Source organism: Hyperoodon ampullatus, assembly GCF_949752795.1.
Source record: "Hyperoodon ampullatus genome assembly, chromosome: 3".
In the NCBI taxonomy this organism is placed as follows: domain Eukaryota; kingdom Metazoa; phylum Chordata; class Mammalia; order Artiodactyla; family Ziphiidae; genus Hyperoodon; species Hyperoodon ampullatus.
The window spans coordinates 132,021,805-132,042,731 of record NC_136916.1 but is presented as its reverse complement, the minus strand read 5'-3'; the positions used below and the strand labels follow the sequence as shown (position 1 = coordinate 132,042,731).

At 35.3% G+C, this 20,927-nt stretch overlaps 1 protein-coding gene across 1 annotated transcript in view; it reads left to right on the top strand.

Annotated features, from left to right (window-relative positions):
* TXNDC16 (thioredoxin domain containing 16) overlaps positions 1 to 11,501 on the top strand; it is a gene marked incomplete at both ends in the record, with an annotated part of 93,055 nt that extends 81,554 nt beyond the window's left edge. Inside the window, 3 exons of the mRNA XM_079699307.1 lie at positions 3,894 to 4,054; positions 6,668 to 6,858; positions 11,233 to 11,501. Of these exons, the coding sequence (XP_079555433.1) occupies positions 3,894 to 4,054; positions 6,668 to 6,858; positions 11,233 to 11,501 (621 nt within the window). The remainder of the gene's footprint in view (positions 1 to 3,893; positions 4,055 to 6,667; positions 6,859 to 11,232) is intronic.
* Positions 11,502 to 20,927: the final 9,426 nt, after the last annotated feature.

The following is a 20,927-nucleotide window of genomic DNA, read 5'->3' as shown; positions in this document are numbered from 1 at the left end:
TGGTTTTCTAAATTATTTATAAAGTAACATTTTTGTCTTTAATGACATTATTAAATGACTTTCTTTATCTTATACATAGTGTAATATGTATGGAATTATTATAAGACTTTAGCTTTTTTTTCCGAGATAATACAGGAAACTATAAAGAAGAAAATCAGAATAAACCATAACTTCTTTAACCAAGTTTAAATTTGGGGATATATTTTCCTGAACTTAAAAAAAAAATTCCATGTGTATATATGTGTTTATCTTTTTATATTAAGGGATATTTCCACCAAGAAATAAAGATTTGCGTATTCGTTTTTAAATATTGGCATAATATTCTGTTGTACTAATAAACCACAATTTATCTAATTTCCTGTTGGTTAATATTTAAGATGTCTTTAGTTTGTTTTGTTTTGTTTTATTCTGGGACCATCCTTGTAGATAATCTTTGGGTGTTGCTATGACTATATACTTATAGTAAGTTCATAGAATTTGAATTGCTAGTCCAAAGGGTAGGCACATTTTGAAGGCTTCTGACATTTATTCCTGTTTCACCCAACAGAAGATTTGTATCATTTTACTCTTTAATCTTTGCCTAACTGCTAGATAAAAATAGGTATCTAATTTTTTTCTTTAAGATTATATTCTTTAAGGCTGAGAAACTGTGGGCAAGCTTAACAATTATCAATGTTTATAGTTAAGGCAAATTTACAACGTTTTGGTTTGCAGTGTTCAACTAAATAATGAACAGCTGTAATAAAATTTATTTTGCTTTTAGTTACAATCTTTTCATAAATTCTAAAACCTTCAAGTGGTTATTAAATTTCTCAGTGCTGCTTTGTGTTGGAGCTTTAAGTCTAGAGCATCAGTGACTGTGTACAGTAGCCAGCTAGCAGTAATCTGTCTCCTGGCCTACACCTAGTTACCAGAAGGACTTTGGATCCTTCCTCTGGATAGGAAAGAGGAGTGGATGGCCGGATGGTTAACATTTTTTATATAACATCGAACTTTTATTTTAATGAACCTGATGACAAATTAGTCCAGGTAAATAGTGCCCAAATCTGAAATACATGATGATTTACTATGTAAATATCATAAGTAAGCAATGATATATCCAAGGCTGTCACACTTAGAACTATTTGTTAGGTAATATGTTTAGCACTTTTCTCCGATACATGGAGTTCCTTTTTATGTTATTATGAATAAGTTAAGAATATCAGAACCCACACAATTATAGTCTCTTACATACTCAAATAGCCAAAGGTCACCTTCCAGCGACCACATTTGATGACCTTTTCTGTTTCTCCTTAACCTCTGAATAGCAATCAAAACTCTTGATTGTGCTTTTCCTTCTTAAAATTCTCTCTTCCCTTGGCTTTTGCAATTCAATCCTCTCTAGGTACACTTTCAACCCTCTGGCCACTCTAGAATTACATCTTCAATGCTTTTTTCTTTTTTTGCTGTGTTTTTCTTTGGGAGACTTTATCTATACCCATAACTTCTACTGTCATACCAGCTGATGATTCCTAACTCTGTTTCTAATCATAACTTCTAAACTCACACAACTCTTAGTCTTTCTTTCCTGACATAGGAAAGAGCAGTGCCTGTCACTAGCCTGTCTTTCCACAAGTTCATATTCCAGTTAGTCATCTAAAACAGGCCTAACCATGTCACTCATTTGATACAAAATCTCAGTATTCCTGAGAGCTAGAAAGCCTGTGGAGTCATTTTCCCATCTGGTTTGACAGTCTCATTTACCTCTTGCCTGCCTGAGTCTGGTACGCTTCACTCTCACTGTTCCCCAGATACTCTGCGTGCCTTAACACCTGTCTGCACCCTCATGATGCTCCCTATATCTGGAATCCCCACTCTAGCACACACCTCTGTCTATCAAGGTCTTATTCCTTATGCAAGGGCCAGATCAAATACCATTTCCTAAAATCACCCATGAGCTCCCCTAACTTGTTTTTTAGTTTTAATTTAGAGCCAATAGGTTTCCTTCGTGTCACACATTAAGTTTTTTCTTGGATCACAGCAGTTTGTATACTTCTTTCCTTCTCTAAACTATGAACTCTTTGAGGGCAGGGTAAGCATCTTACTTCTTTTTGATTCAGTACCCAGAATAAGATCTTGAAGTTCTGAATAAATTTTTGAATTGAGCAGTGATGGCTCCATTGCACCAGATTCATCAAATCCGTTCTGCTGGCTTGATGAGATCTGTCAATTTTAGGAAGGGGACGTAACTCATGTAGAAGAGAAAAGATGATAGTTAATACAAGAACACAACACAGGGGAGTTTGGAGAAGAAGGGATCTAAGATTTAAATCATGAAAGAGGAAGGTGTGAAAAGAGGGTTTTTAGTGTGAAAGAGAAAGAATTTAAAGAAAAATGAGAATTGGCAGAGGAAAGTGGTTTTGAGAACTAAGTACAGAAAAGTATGTATCAGAGTTTGGTGTTTGGGGATGAATCGGAGGTGCAACCACCATGAAAAAAACTGTTCATTTGGATTTCTAGTGTGATCCAATGAAATGGGAAGCTGGTGAACAGGATGCCTGAGTGCTAGTTTCATTCAACTCTTCCTCCTACTTAACTGTGTGACTTCAGCAAGTCAGCTTCTTGTCTTTGGTTTCCTTATCTGTCAGCAGGGGATTAGTTTTATGATATAGGAAGATTTAATCCAGCTCATAAGTACATCCAGAAGATGAATTAATAGATGTGGTACTAAAACTGGAAAATGGTAGAAGCCTTTAATATTCTAAGTCACTGCTATTTTCTTTTTTTAACTTTTATTGGAATATAGTTAATTTACAATGTTGTGTTAGTTTCAGGTATACAGCAAAGTGAATCAGTTATACATATACATATATCCACTCTTTTAGATTCTTTTCCCATATAGGCCATTACAGAGTATTGAGTAGAGTTCCCTGTCCTATACAGTAGGTCCTTATTAGTTATCTATTTTATATACAGTGTCACTGCTATTTTTAATCCTGAATATGTTAACTTTGTTTGTTACTCTTTTCAATTCTTGTTAATAACAGCCTAGACAAGTTGTCTTCTACAAATATATAAAAAACGTTGTTCTCTTTTAATTAAAAAAAGAATAAAAGGGTAAGATTTCTTATTTCTTACTAAATTTTTTCATTGTTATTTTAAACCCCAAAGAAATAAGAGACTTTTAAAATTTGTTTTAGCATATTATTGAATTACTTATGCTAAAAACTCATAATTTTGAAACAAAGTAAGATTTTATTATTTTTTAAGTAATCATAGATGTTAAAAGATTATATCTTTAAAGCTCAGCTTATGTTTTTTTTCAAAAATTTTATAAAGATATAACAAGAGGGGCTTCCCTGGTGGCGCAGTGGTTGAGAGTCCACCTGCCGATGCAGGAGACACGGGTTTGTGCCCCGGTCCGGGAGGATCCCAAATGCCGCAGAGCGGCTGGGCCCGTGAGCCATGGCCGCTGAGCCTGCGCATCCGGAGCCTGTGCTCCACGGCGGGAGAGGCCACAACAGTGAGAGGCCCGCATACCGCAAAAAAAAAAAAAAGATATAACAAGAATTTTATTTGTCATGTGTATGTTGGCTACTCTGATCCAGATTTTAGCATAAGAAATTATTAGAAGTGCTACATCCTTGTAAATCAGGGAGCTCCTTTAATTTATTTTCAAATTCTATTGGTAGTTTTATTTTGAAAATAACTCATTCTTAAGACAAAATGGGTTTAAATAAAAAAAAAACTCTTGAGATTCATAGTTATTAATCAGTATAGCAAAATTTCCACTTAAATGAAAATGTTTGAAATACATTTTACACACTAAAATTGCAAGAGTGATTTGAACATTATTTTCTACTTTATACACTATAATTCCCCGTTTTTCTTGGTTTGTTTTTTGTTTTAAACAGCCAGAAATCACTGTGGAAAATCTTCCCACTTATTTAAGACTTCAGAAACCATTACTCATTTTATTCAGTGATGGCAGCATAAATCCTCAGCATAAAAAAGCAATATTGACGCTGGTAAAAGAGAAACACTTGGATTCACTTACCCCTTGCTGGTTAAATCTGTAAGTATATATATTTTTATTTTTTAATATGTAAAAGGTAAAGAAAGTATAATTATTATTAAATTTTCATTAGGGAATGAAACTCTACCTGTGGAGTTATATATTATGGAACCAATGTGTATGTTATCATGATATTTTAGTAACTAAACTCCCTCAGATTGTCTAAGATGACATTGTTTTAGATTGAATTCTGTTTTACAGTAAATTCTTTTTTTTTTTTTGCTCTGTGATTTTTTTTCCAGCTTTATTGAGGTATAAATGACAAATAAAATTCTACGATATTTTAAATATACATTGTGATAATTTGATATATGTATACATTGTGAAAAGATTCTTCCATCTAGTTAATTAACACATCCATCACCTCACATATTTGTTTTATATATATAAACTTTTGGGGGGCAGTGAGAACATATAAGTTCTACTCTCTTAGCAAATTTCAATGATACAGTACAGTATTATCAACTATAGTCATCATGTTATACATTAAATCCTCAGACCTTATTCATCTTGCAACTGAAAGGTCTGTATTCTTTTACAAATCTCTCCTTATTTCCCCCACCCTGCAGTCCCTGACAACTTGTCTACTCTGTTTTTATGAATTTGACTTTTTTTTAAGATTCCACATATAAGTGATACTACTATGTAGTATTTGTCTTTCTCTGTCTGGCTTATTTCACTTAGTATAATGCCCTCAAATTCCATCCATGTTGTAGCAAATAGCAGGATTTCCTTCTTTCTCATGGCTGAATAATATTCCATTCTCTAAGTCTGTTTCTGTTTTATAAATAAGTTCATTTGTATCATTTTTTTTAGATTCCGCATGTAAGTGATATCATATGATATGATATTTGTCTTTCTCTGACTTCTTCCCTTACTGTGATAATCTCCAGAGCCATACAAGTTGCTGCAAATGGCATTATTTCATTTTTTTAATGGCTGAGTAATATTCCATTGTATATATGTGCCACATCTTCTTTATCCACTCCTCTGTTGATGGACATTTAGGTTGCTTCAATGTCTTGACTATTGTAAACTGTGCTGCAGTGAACGTTGGGAGTGCATGTATCTTTTTGAACCATGTTTTTCTCCAGATATAATATGCCCAGGAGTGGGATTGCTGGATCATATAGTAGCTCTATTTTTAGTTTCTTAAGGAACCTCCATACTGGCTGTAACAATTTACATTCCCACCAACAGTGCACAAGGGTTCCAGTTTTTCCACATCCTCCCTAGTGCTTGTTATTTTGTGGTCTTTTGTTGATAGCCATTCTGACAGGTGTAAGGTGATATCTCATTGTGTTTTTGATTTGCATTTCCCTGATGATTAGTGATGTTAAGCATCTTTTTATGTACCTTTTGGTCATTTGTATGTTTTCTTTGCAAAAATGTTTATTCAGTTATGTCCATTATTTAATTGAATTGTTGTTTTGTGATTGAGTTGTGTGAGTTCTTTAGTTATTTTGAATATTAATCCCCTATCAGATATATGATTTGCAAATATTTTCTCCCCTTCTGAAGGTTGCCTTTTCATTTTGTTGGTTTCCTTTGCTGTGCAGAAGTTTTTTAGTTTGATATAGTCCCACTTGTTTATTTTTACTTTTGTTGCCTTTGTTTTTGGTGTCATACAATAAATTTTTAAAGATAATAATTTTTCTGATTTTAAAAGTAATGGATGTTCATTGAGGGAAATTTGGCAAATACAGAAAAATAAACTGTGTTATTTTGGCATTTTTCTTTAATTCCTTTTTCTGTATTTCTGTATTTTTAAAATGCAGCCTAAAACTTTACAGAAAATTATCAGTGCATTTACCAACAATATTTCCTGGTATATTTTCTAGATGTGTGGCTTGTGTTATTACATTTAATGTCTCTGAACACAGTTCACATATTTAGATACACTATCCATTGTTCAAAGTCATCAGATGAAAGACATTTCATTTTTAACTCATTGGAAAAATTACAAAAATGGGGCAGTGTACACTTTTGTTGTGAAGAGTTCACTAACAGTACAGCCTACTACCTGAAACAAAATTTTCCCAGGTAATTATCCTTGTAGCTATCTCAGAGTGAAATAGTCCTTTCCATAATGTGGAATGTGCTGTATTAGGAAAAATAGGTGTCTTAAACTTGTGGTTTCCTTGTATGAATACTTTAAAAAATCTTTTTAATTTGAAATTAATCCTGAGGAAAGAGACTATTTTATTTGGAAAAGGGGTATTTATTATGAGTATCTTGGTATTTTATAGTTTTGTAGCCATTTAATTTTTGAGCTGACATGTGATCAGATACTTGATTAAACTTTGGAAGGAACGTATTGATTGTATTGAGACAAAATTGACAAGCCTTTAGACTATATTTTAAAACTCATTGGTTGCCTTTTTTCTCCTAAGAGAAATACAGTAAGTACCCTATGTTAAAAGAAACTTTTTATGACTCTGATTACTAATAACATAGTTACAGACCTCTTGATTTTTAGGACATATTTTCATAAAATAAACTTCCTGGCATGATACTATATTTAAAGGTTAATGTGTTTTACAAACTGTTGTTCTTGTTATTTTGTTATAGAAAGAAATATTAATTAACGTGTTCAGTTGCTCCCTTTTATAGGAAGAATACTCCCGTGGGGAGAGGAATCTTGCAGGCATATTTTGATATCCTACCTCCCCTTCCTCTTCTTGCTGTGGTAAATCTGCATTCAGGCGGCCAAGTATTTGCATTTCCTTCAGACCAAGCTATCACTGAACAGAACCTTTTATTGTGGCTGAAAAAATTAGAAGCAGGACTAGAAAGTCATATCAGTAAGTTTCCTGTTTTAATGTGCACAATTCTATATTTTGTTTCATGGATTTTTTTAAACTTGAATTATCGCTCATGGATGCTAGAATGAGTTGAATTGTAATGTTTGTAAGTATTCTAAATATTAGTACACTGATAGCATTGTCCATGGGACAGTCTCCTATATGGTAGGTGTTACTACCCACAGAAAATAAGTGTTGTATGAAATTTAATAATAATAGCTAACATTTATTGAATGCTCAGTAGGTGTCTGGCTCAAAGCTACGTGATTCACATGCATTATCTCATTTATTCTCACAAGAGTCATAGGAACTATCATTACCTGTAGAAGAGTTAAGTAACTAGTTCAAAGTCATATAATTAACCAGTAAATGAGGAAGCTTGGATTTAAACATGGCTCTGTTGTACTCCAGAGCCAGAATTTTGAACCACAAGAAAATAGATCTTGACCCAGAATTTATAATGCTGGCTTATGACATGCCATAGTCCCTATTTTTCTAAAACCTATGTGGATTTATACCTGTGGTATAGATGTGTATGTTAGTTTATATACAATTGTGACAACAACAGACCTGTTGATATAATTTAAATTAGTTAACATGTAATAATCTAGATCATTAGTCTGTTGAGGAAATAGTGTGAAATTTGATGTAATGAAAAGTTTCCTAAGGTACTTCTGAGGATTTTGTTATTGGAAACCAAATGAACTACATTATAATAACATTTTGACACTGTTCATGACGGAGTTCTGAAATAAGGATGTGTGTGTGAATTTATATGTATACACACTGTGAATATGTATGTATATACACACACAGTTCTGGTATATAAACTCCAATTCAGTGTTACACTGTCTCTCAGCCAGCATGCATTGTGTGAGTCTGTCATTATGTATATTTATGTATATTTAATCAGATTCTTGAATTTATTTGTTTTAAGTGCCAATCATTGCAGCACACCTGTTCTTCCCAGGAGGTCTATCTACTTCATTTCTGTTAAGTTAGGCAGCTTTAACTAAATTATTGTGTTTAAATAGTCTATAAAAGGCATTTGTATATTGAAATGTAATTCACATACCGTAAAATGCACCCTTTTAAAGTATACAATTTGATGGTTTTTTTGTATATTCACAAGGCTGTGCAAGCATTACCACTACTGAATTTTAAAACATTTTTATCACCACAAAAAGAAACCCTATACCCATTAGCACTCACTCCCCATTCTCCCCTCCCTTCATTCCCTGACAACCGCTCATGTACCTTCCGTCTTTATGGATTTGCCTAATCTGGACATTTTGTATAAATGGAATCATACAACATGAAGCCTTTTGGGTCTGGCTTCTTTCCCTTAGCATAGGCTTTCAAGGACCACCCATGTTATAGCATCAATCGGTAGTTCATTCCTTTCTATGGATGAATAATATTCTATTGGATAGATATACCCCATTTTGTTTCTCCATTCAGCAGTTGATGGACATTTGCATTGTCTCCACTTTTTGCTATTATGAATAATGCTGCTATGAACATTCATGTACATGTTTTTCTATCACGTACACAGATAGCATATGGCAGCTGCCCCACTCTCTTGAATACAGCATCTTTGTAACAGGTTTTAAATTGGGAAATTTACATCCTCCAACCCTGTTCTTCATGTGCAGGATTATTTTGGCTTTTCTGGGTCCTTTTAGATGTATATATTTTTAAGTCTTAATTTTCTGAGATAATTTATTAGTTTTAACATTTTCCTAGGATATGTAAAAAAGTAATTAAATTGACTATTTTGTCTTCCATAATCTGAAAGAAGCCTCTCTATGGTTGTTATCACTCAATGTTGGCTTCTTCATTCTAGCCACACAACATAGGGGTCCTTTCGGTTGTAGCTCTTGAACTCTTCAGATAGTCTACGTTCTCTTCTCTATCTGCATTGCTATTTTATAGAAGCAGTTGAGTGTTGTCATTTTGCAGTTGCTGTGACACAGAGGCCTCGGGGACTCTAAGTCAGATAGGATTATATGTAAGTCAGGCCAGAGTACCTCTCCAACTGAATTGCTTTTAAAAAGGTCGTGTGATGTTCAAAGACACAGAAACCTGAGCTTCTGACCCAGCCTCCTTGATTACTAACTGTGGTTTTAGGCAAGTTTTTTCTTTGTTTCCTCCTTTACAACTATAAAAGGAGATTAATAGTTCCTACTCTGACTACGTCACAGTTATTTTAAAAATCAAAATTAAGTATGCAAAGGCATACATTTTAAAGTGTAAAACCTAAAGTGTTATTATTCTTCATGTAAAGATCCTTTCCTACAAGGAGCATCCTTGGGGGCTTTGATTCCTCAACTCAAACCATTACTAGAGGAAAGAATCAGAATTATTCTTCTGAGTTTCCTGAGAGACTGGTATTTCTTCCATTGCAATTGTTAATACCTCTGGTTTCCATTACTTCTTTGTGTCACTGCTCCTGATCTTAAGTTATTCCTGCAGCCTCTGGGAATAGGGAAGAAGCAAAGGTCCAAGCAGGACTTTTCTGTATTGGGGCTTGTCTTCTGTGCTGCCAGGACCTGCTCTCACCACACCTTGGGAGACAGATCTGAGACAGGGATGTTTCAGCTACTCTTAGAATAGCCTGAATCTGTAACATGGTGCCACCAGTCCCTGCCTCACCTTGCTTGCTGCACATCTTAATTTCTGTGAAATTGTCACCACTGGCTATTCTTACTTGAGACTTACACTTAATTTTGGTCAAGTTCTCTGACCTTTCTAGGCCTTGGTTTTCTCACCTATAAAATTGGGATAATGTACTTTCCTCATAGGGTTGTAAGGATTAAATACATAATGCCTGATATATAGTAAAGCCTCAATCAATGTTGGCGATTATTATTATTATCATTACTAATTTTATAATAATGTCTTTATTTTCCATATGTGATGAGAGTACAGTTTTATTTGTAACTGAAAACATTAAGATCTTTATAGAGTTCCTTTAGGAATTAGCAGAATTAGGATGTCCAGTTTCAGGCATTTTGTCATCATCTCAGACCACTAGGCTGCAGTGTTTACCTTAAAAAATAAATACTGCTAAATCTTTGCTGTGCTTTAAATTGGACTTTGCTTAAAGGTACTTTATCTGCATATTACAAAGTATAGTTATTCTTACTTCTTACCTAGTCATTATATTCAAGAAACTATTTTATCCGTTTGTCACTTTTGAGTCGGCTAACCTGGCAACACTGTAATTTGAAACATCAATTACAAGGGTAGCCTAAATTTAATACCCTGCTGATGTACCATGGATTTCATATAATTGAGTCTGAGTGAAGAAATCATATATCAATAAGTAGAGTATAGATATACATATATATTGATGCAGATTTTCGCTTGTGCTTTAATCTACTCTAGGAAATTAAAGTTTCCTAGAATGTCCTAAGCTTTTATTTGATTTATGAGAGATGCTAAAGTTTTTATTTTTGAGCATTACTTTCTTTTCATGTACCAGTGCATAGATTCTTTCACTGGAATTTATTTCTTAAATGTTTACTTTGCACATTTCCTTATATATAGTTTATTTCTCAAATAGTATTTCAAATAGGCAACTAAACTCTGAAATTGTGTGAAATCTGTTTACTAAATGGAGAAAAGCTAGTTTATCTCATATATATATGTTGTCAGCATAAATTCATTTTCTTTTTTTAATGACCAATGCTTTAAAATAATGTTAAGATTCACTGCCATGATTCCAATCACTGTCTCTTTATAGTACAGTTGATTCCATACCAATTTTTAATGATTTCTTGCCTATAATTATTTTTATAAAATGTACTTTTTTTCATCAAGTATGTGCAAAGGATGTTAAATCTTCCAAACAGAAAATGCTTTAAAATGTAAGGAAATATTTGTCTAAATAATAAACCTCTATGTATGTTCCAAAATTTTTTTGGGGAATGTTTCATAGTTATAGTTGTTTGGGATAAAGACAGGGATAGGGAGGGAAGCAAGAGACTTCTTCATTTTAACTTGTCCCTGCTGTGTGTAATCTCATTACACATATTGCTATTTTTTAAAACCTCAACAAGGGTTAACAGGCAGTGAGATTATGGACCTTTTTTGTTTTGCCTATTAATACTTATCTTTATTTAAAATAGAATAGCATTTAAAATAGAATAGCTTGTAAATGTAATATATGAAAAATGTCTAATAATGACAAAGGTATCAAGCTTCTTAGACAATGATGATAATAAAATATAGCTTTGCTCAGATAAGGAAAACTGATAAGGCCTTTACTCCTACAAATATATTTTGCAAAATAAAACATTTTCTAGTATATTCATGTGATGAGATTTTATATCTGTTCATCGTTAATGCTTGATTCTGCCTTTCTTCCAGAAATTTTACCTGCTCAGAAATGGAAACCTCCTCTGCCTGCTTATGATTTTCTAAGTATGATGGATGCTGCAACATCTCAGCATCCTACTAGGAAAGTTCCTGAGTGTACAAAAGAAACTGCTGTGCAGGAAAATGATAAAGAACAGCCTGAAGATAAATCAGCAGTCAGAAATGAACCTACTGGCACACTGAGAACAAAGCATTGGAATAGAAGTAATTGGTTTGAAGAAGCCAAAAAACAATACAGGCATGATAATAAAGAATTATGATGCTCAAAAGTCAGCTAATTTCATAGGGCTGTGGAAAGCTTTCTGAAGTCTTTTTGGCTTACTTGATAGACTTAAGAATTTATTTCATTAAAAAGTAATACTATCTCACCACTATTATTCAACATAGTTTTGGAAGTTTTAGCCACAGCAATCAGAGAAGAAAAAGAAAGAAAAGGAAGCCAAATTGGAAAAGAAGAAGTAAAGCTGTCACTGTTTGCAGATGACATGATACTATACATAGAGAATCCTAAAGATGCTACCAGAAAACTACTAGAGCTAATCAACGAATTTGATAAAGTAGCAGGATACAAAATTAATGCACAGAATCTCTTGCATTCCTATACACTAATGATGAAAAATCTGAAAGTGAAATTAAGAAAACATTCCTATTTACCACTGCAACAAAAAGAATAAAATATCTAGAAATAAACCTATCTACAGAGACAAAAGACCTGAAGGAAGAAAATTATAAGACACTGATGAAAGAAATTAAAGATGATACACATAGGGCTTCCCTGGTGGCGCAGTGGTTGAGAGTCCGCCTGCTAATGCAGGGGACACGGGTTCGAGCCCTGGTCTGGGAGGATCCCACATGCCGCGGAGCAGCTAGGCCCGTGAGCCACAACTACTGAGCCTGCACGTCTGGAGCCTGTGCTCCTGCAACAAGAGAGGCCGCAATAGTGAGAGGCCTGCGCACCGTGATGAAGAGTGGCCCCCACTTGCCACAACTAGAGAAAGCCCTCGCACAGAAACAAAGACCCAACACAGCAAAAATAAATAAATAAATAAACTCCTACCAACAACATCTTCTTTAAAAAAAAAAAAAAGATGATACACATAGATGGAGAGATATACCATGTTCTTGGATTGGAAAAATCAACATTGTGAAAATGACTCTACGACCCAAAGCAATCTACAGATTCAATGCAATCCCTATCAAACTACCACTGGCATTTTTCACAGAACTAGAACAAACAATTTCACAATTTGTATGGAAACACAAAGACCCCAAATAGCCGAAGCAATCTTGAGAAAGAAAAATGGAGCAGGAGGAATCAGGCTCCCTGATTGCAGACTATTCTACAAAGCTACAGTAATCAAGACAGTATGGTCCTGGCACAAAAACAGAAATATAGATTAATGGAACTGATAGAAAGACCAGAGATAAACCCACACACATATGGTTACCTTATTTTTTATAAAGAAGGCAAGAATATACAATGGAGAAAAGTCCGCCTCTTCAATAAGTGGTGCTGGGAAAACTGGACAGCTACATGTAAAAGAATGAAATTAGAACACTCCCTAACACCATACACAAAAATAAACTCAAAATGGATTAAAGACCTAAATGTAAGGCCAGACACTATAAAACTCAGAGGAAAACATAGGCAGAACATTCTGTAACATAAATCACAGCATGATCCCTTTTGACCCACCTCCTAGAGAAATGGAAATAAAAACAAAAATAAACAAATGGGACCTAATGAAAATTAAAAGCTTTTGCACAGCAAAGGAAACCATAAGACGAAAAGACAACCCTCAGAATGGGAGAAAATATTTGCAAATGAAGCAACTGACAAAGGATTGATCTCCAAAATTTACAAGCAGCTCAATATCAAAAAAACGACCCAATCCAAAAATGGTCAGAAGACCTAAATAGACATTTCTCCAAAGAAGATATACAGATTGCCAACAAACACATGAAAGAATGCTCAACATCATTAATCATTAGAAAAATGCAAATCAAAACTACAATGAGATATCATCTCACACCAGTCAGAATGGCCATCATCAAAAAATCTAGAAACAATAAATGCTGGAGAGGGTGTGGAGAAAAGGGAATCCTCTTGCACTGTTGGTGGGAATGTAAACTGATACAGCCACTATGGAGAACAGTATGGAGGTTCCTTAAAAAACTAAAAATAGAACTACCATACAACCCAGGAATCCCACTACTGAGCATATACCCTGAGAAAACCATAATTCAAGAAGAGTCATGTACCAAAATGTTCATTGCAGCTCTATTTACAATAGTCAGGACGTGGAAGCAACCTAAGTGTCCATCGCCAGATGAATGGATAAAGAAGATGTGACACATATACAATGGAATATTACCCAGCCATAAAAAGAAACGAAATTGAGTTATTTGTAGTGAGGTGGATGGACCTAGAGTCTGTTATACAGAGTGAAGTAAGTCAGAAAGAGAAAAACAAATATCGTATGCTAACACATATATATGGAATCTAAGAGAAAAAAAAAGGTCATGAAGAACCTAGGGGCAAGATGGGAATAAAGACACCTACTAGAGGGTGGGCTTGAGGATACGGGGAGGGGGAAGGGTAAGCTGGGACAAAGTGAGAGAGTGGCATGGACATATATATACTATCAAATGTAAAATAGATAGTGGTAAGCAGCCGCATAGCACAGGGAGATCAGCTCAGTGCTTTGTGACCACCTAGATGGGTGGGATAGGGAGGGTGGGAGGGAGGGAGACACAAGAGGGAAGAGATAATGGGGATATAGGTATATATATAACTGATTTATTTTGTTATTAAGCAGAAACTAACAACATTGTAAAGCAATTATACTCCAATAAAGAAGTTTAAAAAAAAAAAGAAGATACAAATTACTAATATCCAAAATGGAAGAGGAAACATCACTACAGATCCCATGGATTATAATAGTATATTAAAGGACACTATGAACAGCTCTATGTCCACAAATTTAATTACCTAGATGAAATGGACCAATTCCTTTAAAGACAATCTGCCAATACTCACACAAGAAGAAGTAGGCCATCTGAATAGGCCTACAGCTAATAAAGAAGTTGAGTCAATCATTAATAACCTTTTAAAACAGAAAGCACCATGCCCAGATGTGTTCACTGGGGAATTTTATCCAACATTTAAAGAACAAATTATACCAATTCTTTGCAACTTATTCCAAAAGATAGAAGCCAATAAAATACTTCTAAACTCATTGTATGAGGCCAGCATTACTCTAATATCAAAACCAGTCAAAGATAGTACAAGAAAACTATAGACCAACAATGGGCCATGAACATAGAATCAAAAATAGCCAACAAATTGAATCCAACAATGTACAAAAAAAATTATGTACCATGACCAAGTGGGATTTATCCTTGGTAGGCAAGGATACATCAACACTTGAAAATCAATTAATGTAACACATCACATCAACCGTCTAAAAGAGAAGAATCATGTGAACATGTGAATAGATGCAGGAAAATATTTCATAAAATTCAGCACCAATTCATGATTGAAAACTCAGTGTCAGAGACTGGACATGTGGAAGACAAGGATTATATGGGAACTCTCTGTACTTTCTGCTCAGTTTTGCTGGAAATCTAAACTTGCTCTAAAAAATAAAGTTTGTTAATAAATAATTTTTTTTAAAAAAGTAATAATAAATCCTTTCAAGTTTCTAGACCAGTGAGGTCCAATAGAAATATAATGCACCATTTCATGTAATTTAAAATTTTCTGTAGCCCCATTAGAAAAGTAGAACTGAGCAGGTGAAATTAATTTTAATATATTTCACCCAGTAAGTATATCCAAAATTGTTCAGTTAACATAAAAATGATGTTACTTTACATTCTTTTTTTCATATCAAGTCTTCAAAATCCAGTGCATATTTTACACTTACTACACATCTCACTTCAGAGTAGCTACATTTCAAGTGCTTGTTAGCCACATGTGGCTGGTGACTACGGTATTAAGACAGCTCAGCTCTAAACAATAACTGGCATAATTAACTTAGTTCTAGCCACAATACATTTTAAACTAAAAGATAAATGTAACTCTAGTTTAATCACAATTGATTCCACAATGGAATCATAGAGCTGGCAGTTGTATTTGTCTTATTGTAGTCATGATGTTAAAACCAGTGTTTCTTAATCAGGGAAAAATTCTGCCCCCTCCCCTCCCCCCCAGAGGACATTTGGCAATGTCAAGAGACATTTTTTATTTATTTTATTTATTTTAAAATCCTTATTGGAGTATAACTGCTTTACAATGGTGTGTTAGTTTCTGCTGTATAACAAAGTGAATCAGCTATACATATACATATATCCCCATATCTCCTCCCTCTTGCATCTCCCTCCCACCCTCCCTATCCCACCCCTCTAGATGACACAAAGCACTGAGCTGATCTCCCTGTGCTATGCAACTGCTTCCTACTACCTATTTTACATTTGATAGTGTGTATATGTCCTTGCCACTCTCTCACTTCATCCCAGCTTACCCTTCCCCCTCCCCGGGTCCTCAAGTCCGTTCTCAAGAGACATTTTTTGATTGGCATTATAGGGGTGTTACTGGCATATAGTGGGGCTAGTAGAGGCCAGGGATTCTAGTAAACACCTTACAATACATTGGACAGCTCCCCTGCCCCCCCAACAAAGAATTATCCTGCCCAAATATCAGTAGTGCCAAGGTTGAATAACCCTGTGTTAAACTAGTCTGTGGCAAAATGGTAAATTTACTTTTATAATATTTTCAAAAAGTAATGAACTAACCCTAAAAAGGATGCAGAGTAAGATATATATATTATATTATTATATATATTATTATATATAAGGGAATCATATATATAACAGAATATATATTATGTATATATTATATATATAATATATACATAATATATATTCTGTTATATATATGATTCCCTTATATATAATAATATATATAATTCTCATATATAGTTGCCCCTTGAAAACACAGGTTTGAACTGTGTGGTTCTACTTATATGTAGATTTCTTTCACTACATTCTACAGTACTGCAGGATCTGTTGTTTGTTGAATCTGTAGATGTGGAACTGTGGTTATGGAGGGCTAATTGTAAAGTTGTTTGACTGTTCAGGGGTTGGCTCCCCTAAACCCTGCATTGTTCAAGGGTCGACTGTATATTTCATTGTAACATAGATCATTGCTCCTCCCAGCACCCCTTCCTAGATGTTTTTCTTAGAGCATGTAATGTGTATTATTTCAGTTCATTCTCATTTGTTTTTATTTCTTACTTTGGAGATATGAGAGTGAACTCTATAGTTTTTAGTAAAAAAACATCATCAGCCTAACCATTAATTACAAGCATGTAGAAACATGAAATCAATTAGTCATTGTACCATAGCCAGCAATTCTGACAGTTATTAATATGTGTTCTTTTAATAATTTCAAATAAAGTATCTGGATTTCAGGCTACCTTTTTTTTTTTTTTTTTTTTTTTGCGGTACACGGGCCTCTCACTGTTGTGGCCCCTCCTGTTGTGGAGCACAGACTCTGGATGTGCAGGCTCAGCAACCATGGCTCACGGGCCCAGCCGCTCCACGGCATGTGGGATCTTCCCGGACTGGGGCACGAACCCGTGTCCCCTGCATTAGCAGGCAGACTCTTAACCACTGTGCCACCAGGGAAGCCCTCAGGCTACCTTTAAAAGCTTCTTTTGGCCTCTATCCTGCCCTCTATTGGACCACCTTCCCTGTATCAGTTGAAGTTCTTTGGTTGCAAGCAAGAGAAATTCAACTTTGGTTAACTTAAGCAAAATGAGAATATTGGGTAATTCACAGAGTTAAGCTATGCTTTGAAAAGCTAGGAACCAAAGCTGTTTGGGGATCTATGTAGCAGGAACTAACAGATTAGTAATGGATCAGTTCCAGCTGTTTTTCTGTCTTTCATGACTCAGGGAGTCCTGAGAATGTTGGCTAGGTGAACACTAGGCACTTTAAATGGCAGCCCTAACCAGACTTGCACAATACAGAAGAGGCGAACCTCACAAGAGAAATCTAGATTCTGTTTATTAGGAAAAGGGAGAGTGAATGTAGAGAGGGAAAAAAACAACAAAGAAATAGAAAATCTATGAATCCTCAAGACTCCACTTTCTGTTCTTCTACCTAGCCTTTGTATCCTTTTCAGGATACATCCTCCTGTCCATTTTTAAGAGCTTCAAAAGCCCTCTCTCTACCCCTAAGTGGTTGTAATTTTCCTATATATCTCCCTGATTCTCTATAAGAGTTGGTGGCCAGTGCATATGTACATTCTGTATAATATCTCATTCATCATGAATCAGATTCTTTTACCCCTTCATGACTCACCTATGCTGGAACGTAAACATCCTTGGTCCACTGTTTCCAGCCCTTGTGATGAAATATTCCATGAGCCATTTTTCAGAATTCCTAGAGTTCATTACCCAAGCTTATGCTTCTTTTAAAAACTAAGCATGTATAAGCAGAACATTAAATTCGAAGATCAATAAGTGTCTATCTTTGATAATAGAAAGTAATCAAATAGGTATACCTTGGGAGTTGTGCTTCCATTTAAGATATAGAAAGCTGCAAGAGAATGTTCCTCCCATCCTAAGAAGAAGAAAAAAATCATAACTTTTCTATTACACATCAGAGAAGGCAGCCAAAGGAACTGAATTTCAGAGTGACAAGCCCCTGAGACAGAATACATGGACTGTTTCACCTTTGGCAGAGAATAGGAGGTTGCCAGTAAAGAAGAAACTTGGAAAGTTCTAAGATTTCACGCTATCTGCAAGTTATAAGTTAGCTTGCCACAGTTTCTTATATCAGAGACAAGGGACTTTATTACTTGCCCAAACAGTATCAATCAGAGTTTTAGTATCTGTGCTGGTTCCCTGATCCCCAATCCTATAGGGCAATGAGTAGAGGCCAGGTAACACCTATAAATGCAGTGGGTTGCATTTCAGGAAGGTACCCTGAGCTCAAGGAACCTAAATATTTTATAATGGGTATTAAGCATGCCTCCCCTTGGCTCTGGAAGGAGACATCTTCACTATAGTAGACAGTAATCAAAAGTGTCTCTCTTCCAGAGGGAAATGCTTTCTCTGTTTTCCGAGGCTGAGAAGGTAGTCCAGACAGAACAAAGGCAGTCAGTGTCTCTTCACAGATCATGCACAAACATGAGAGACCCATGAAGAAGTGTCTCCCAACAGAAATCAGCTAAAATTTTAAAGAATTCTTTAAGGGCCAAGTATGGACTAAAGTATTAGCTTAGAGGAAGTAGGAGCCTTGACATGACAGTAGTTCACATTCACCTGGGAGCTCCTTTCCACCAGCCTCCACTGGGTACTAATGAGAACGACTGGGACAGGAGCCTGGTGAGAAGACATACCTCAGTGACACAGGCTTGCAGGTAGTGGTTCATCTAATAATCTTGGGTAACAGACATGAAACACTGCCCACTTCCTCAGACCTTTCTCTTGTATGAGTAAAAAAAACATTAACCACTGCTGGAGAGAGAGCATACCTTCCTGCCTTCAGGTCCCAGGCAAAGATACACTGCCTCTGAGGGAGAGGTAAATGCAAAAAACCTTTGGCCCAACCCACCAAAGGGCAGAGAGCAGAAGCAAGAAGAGCTACAATCCTGCAGCTTGCAGAACAAAAACCACAATCACAGAAAGACAGCCAAAATGAAAAGGCAGAAGACTATGTCCCAGATGAAGGAACAAGATAAAACCCCAGAAAAGCAACCAAATGAAGTGGAGATAGGCAACCTTCCAGAAAAAGAACTCAGAATAATGGTAGTGAAGATGATCCAGGACCTCACAAAAAGAATGGAGGCAAGGATCAAGAAGATGCAAGAAATGTTTTACAAAGACCTGGAAGAATTAAAGAACAAACAAACAGAGATGAACAATACAATAACTGAAATGAAAAATACACTAGAAGGAATCAATAGCAGAATAACTCAGGCAGAAGAATGGATAAATGACCTGGAGGACAGAATGGTGGAAATCACTGCTGCAGAACAGAATAAAGAAAAAAGAAAGAAAAGAAACTAGGATAGCCTAAGAGACCTCTGGGGCAACATTAAACACATCAACATTCACATTATAGAGGACCCGGAAGGAGAAGAGAGAGAGAGAGAGAAAGGACCCGAGAAAATATTTGAAGAGATTATAGTAGAAAAGTTCCCTAACATGGGAAAGGAAATAGCCACCCAAGTCCAGGAAGTCCAGAGAGTCCCAGGCAGGATAAACCCAAGGAGAAACATGACGAGATACACAGTAATCTAACTGACAAAAATTAAAGGCAAAAATTATTAAAAGCAACAAGGGAAAAATAACAAATAACATACAAGGGAATCCCCATAATGTTAACAGCTGATTTATTAGCAGAAACTCTGCAAGCCAAAAGGGAGCGGCACTATATATTTAAAGTGATGAAAGGGAAGAACCTACAACAAAGAATACCCAGGAAGGATCTCATTCACATTCGATGGAGAAATTAAAACCTTTACAAACAAGCAAAAGCTAAGAGAATTCAGCACCACAAAACCAGCTCTATGACAAATGCTAAAGGAACTTCTCTAAGTGGGAAACACAAGAGAAGAAAAGGACCCACAAAAACAAACCCAAAACAATTAAGAAAATAGTAATAGGAACATACATATTGATAATTACCTTAAATGTGAATGGATTAAATGCTCCAAACAAAAGACTGGCTGAATGGATACAAAAACAAGACCCATATATATGCTGTCTACAAGAGACCCACTTCAGACCTAGGGACACATACAGACTGAAAGTGAGGGGATGGAAAATGATACTCCATGCAAATGGAAATCAAAAGAAAGCTGGAGTAGCAATATTCATATCAGATAAAATAGACGTTAAAAAAAGGAATGTTACAAGAGTCAAGGAAGGACACTACATAATGATCAAGGGATCAATCCAAAAAGAAGATACAACAATTATATATGCACCCAACATAGGAGCACCGCAATACATAAGGCAAATGCTAACAGCTATAAAAGAGGAAATCAACAGCAACACAATAATAGTGGGAGATATTGACACCTCACATACACCAATGGACAGAATATCCAGACAGAAAATTAATATGGAAAAACAAGTTTTAAATGACACAATAGACCAGATAGATTTAATTGATATTCACAGGACATCCCATCCGAAAACAGCAGATTACAGTTTCTTCTCAAGTGTACATGGAACATTCTCCAGCACAGATCACATCTTGGGTCACAAATGAAGCCTCAGTAAATTTAAGAAAATTGAAATCGTATCAAGCATCTTTTCTGACCACAATGCTATGAGATTAGAAATAAATTACAGGAGAAAAACCATAAAGAACACAAACACATGGAGGTTAAACAATACGCTACTAAATAAACAAGAGATCACTGAAGAAATCAAAGAGGAAATCAAAAAATACCTACAGAGAAATGACAACAAAAATACAACTATCCCAAACCTATGGGATGCAGCAAAAGCAGTTCTAAGAGGGAAGTTTATAGCAATACAATCCTACCTCAAGAAACAAGAAAAATCTCAAACAATCTAACCTTACACCTAAAGGAACTAGAGAAAGAAGAACAAACAAAACCCAAAGTTAGTAGAAGGAAAGAAATCATAAAGATCAGAGCAGAA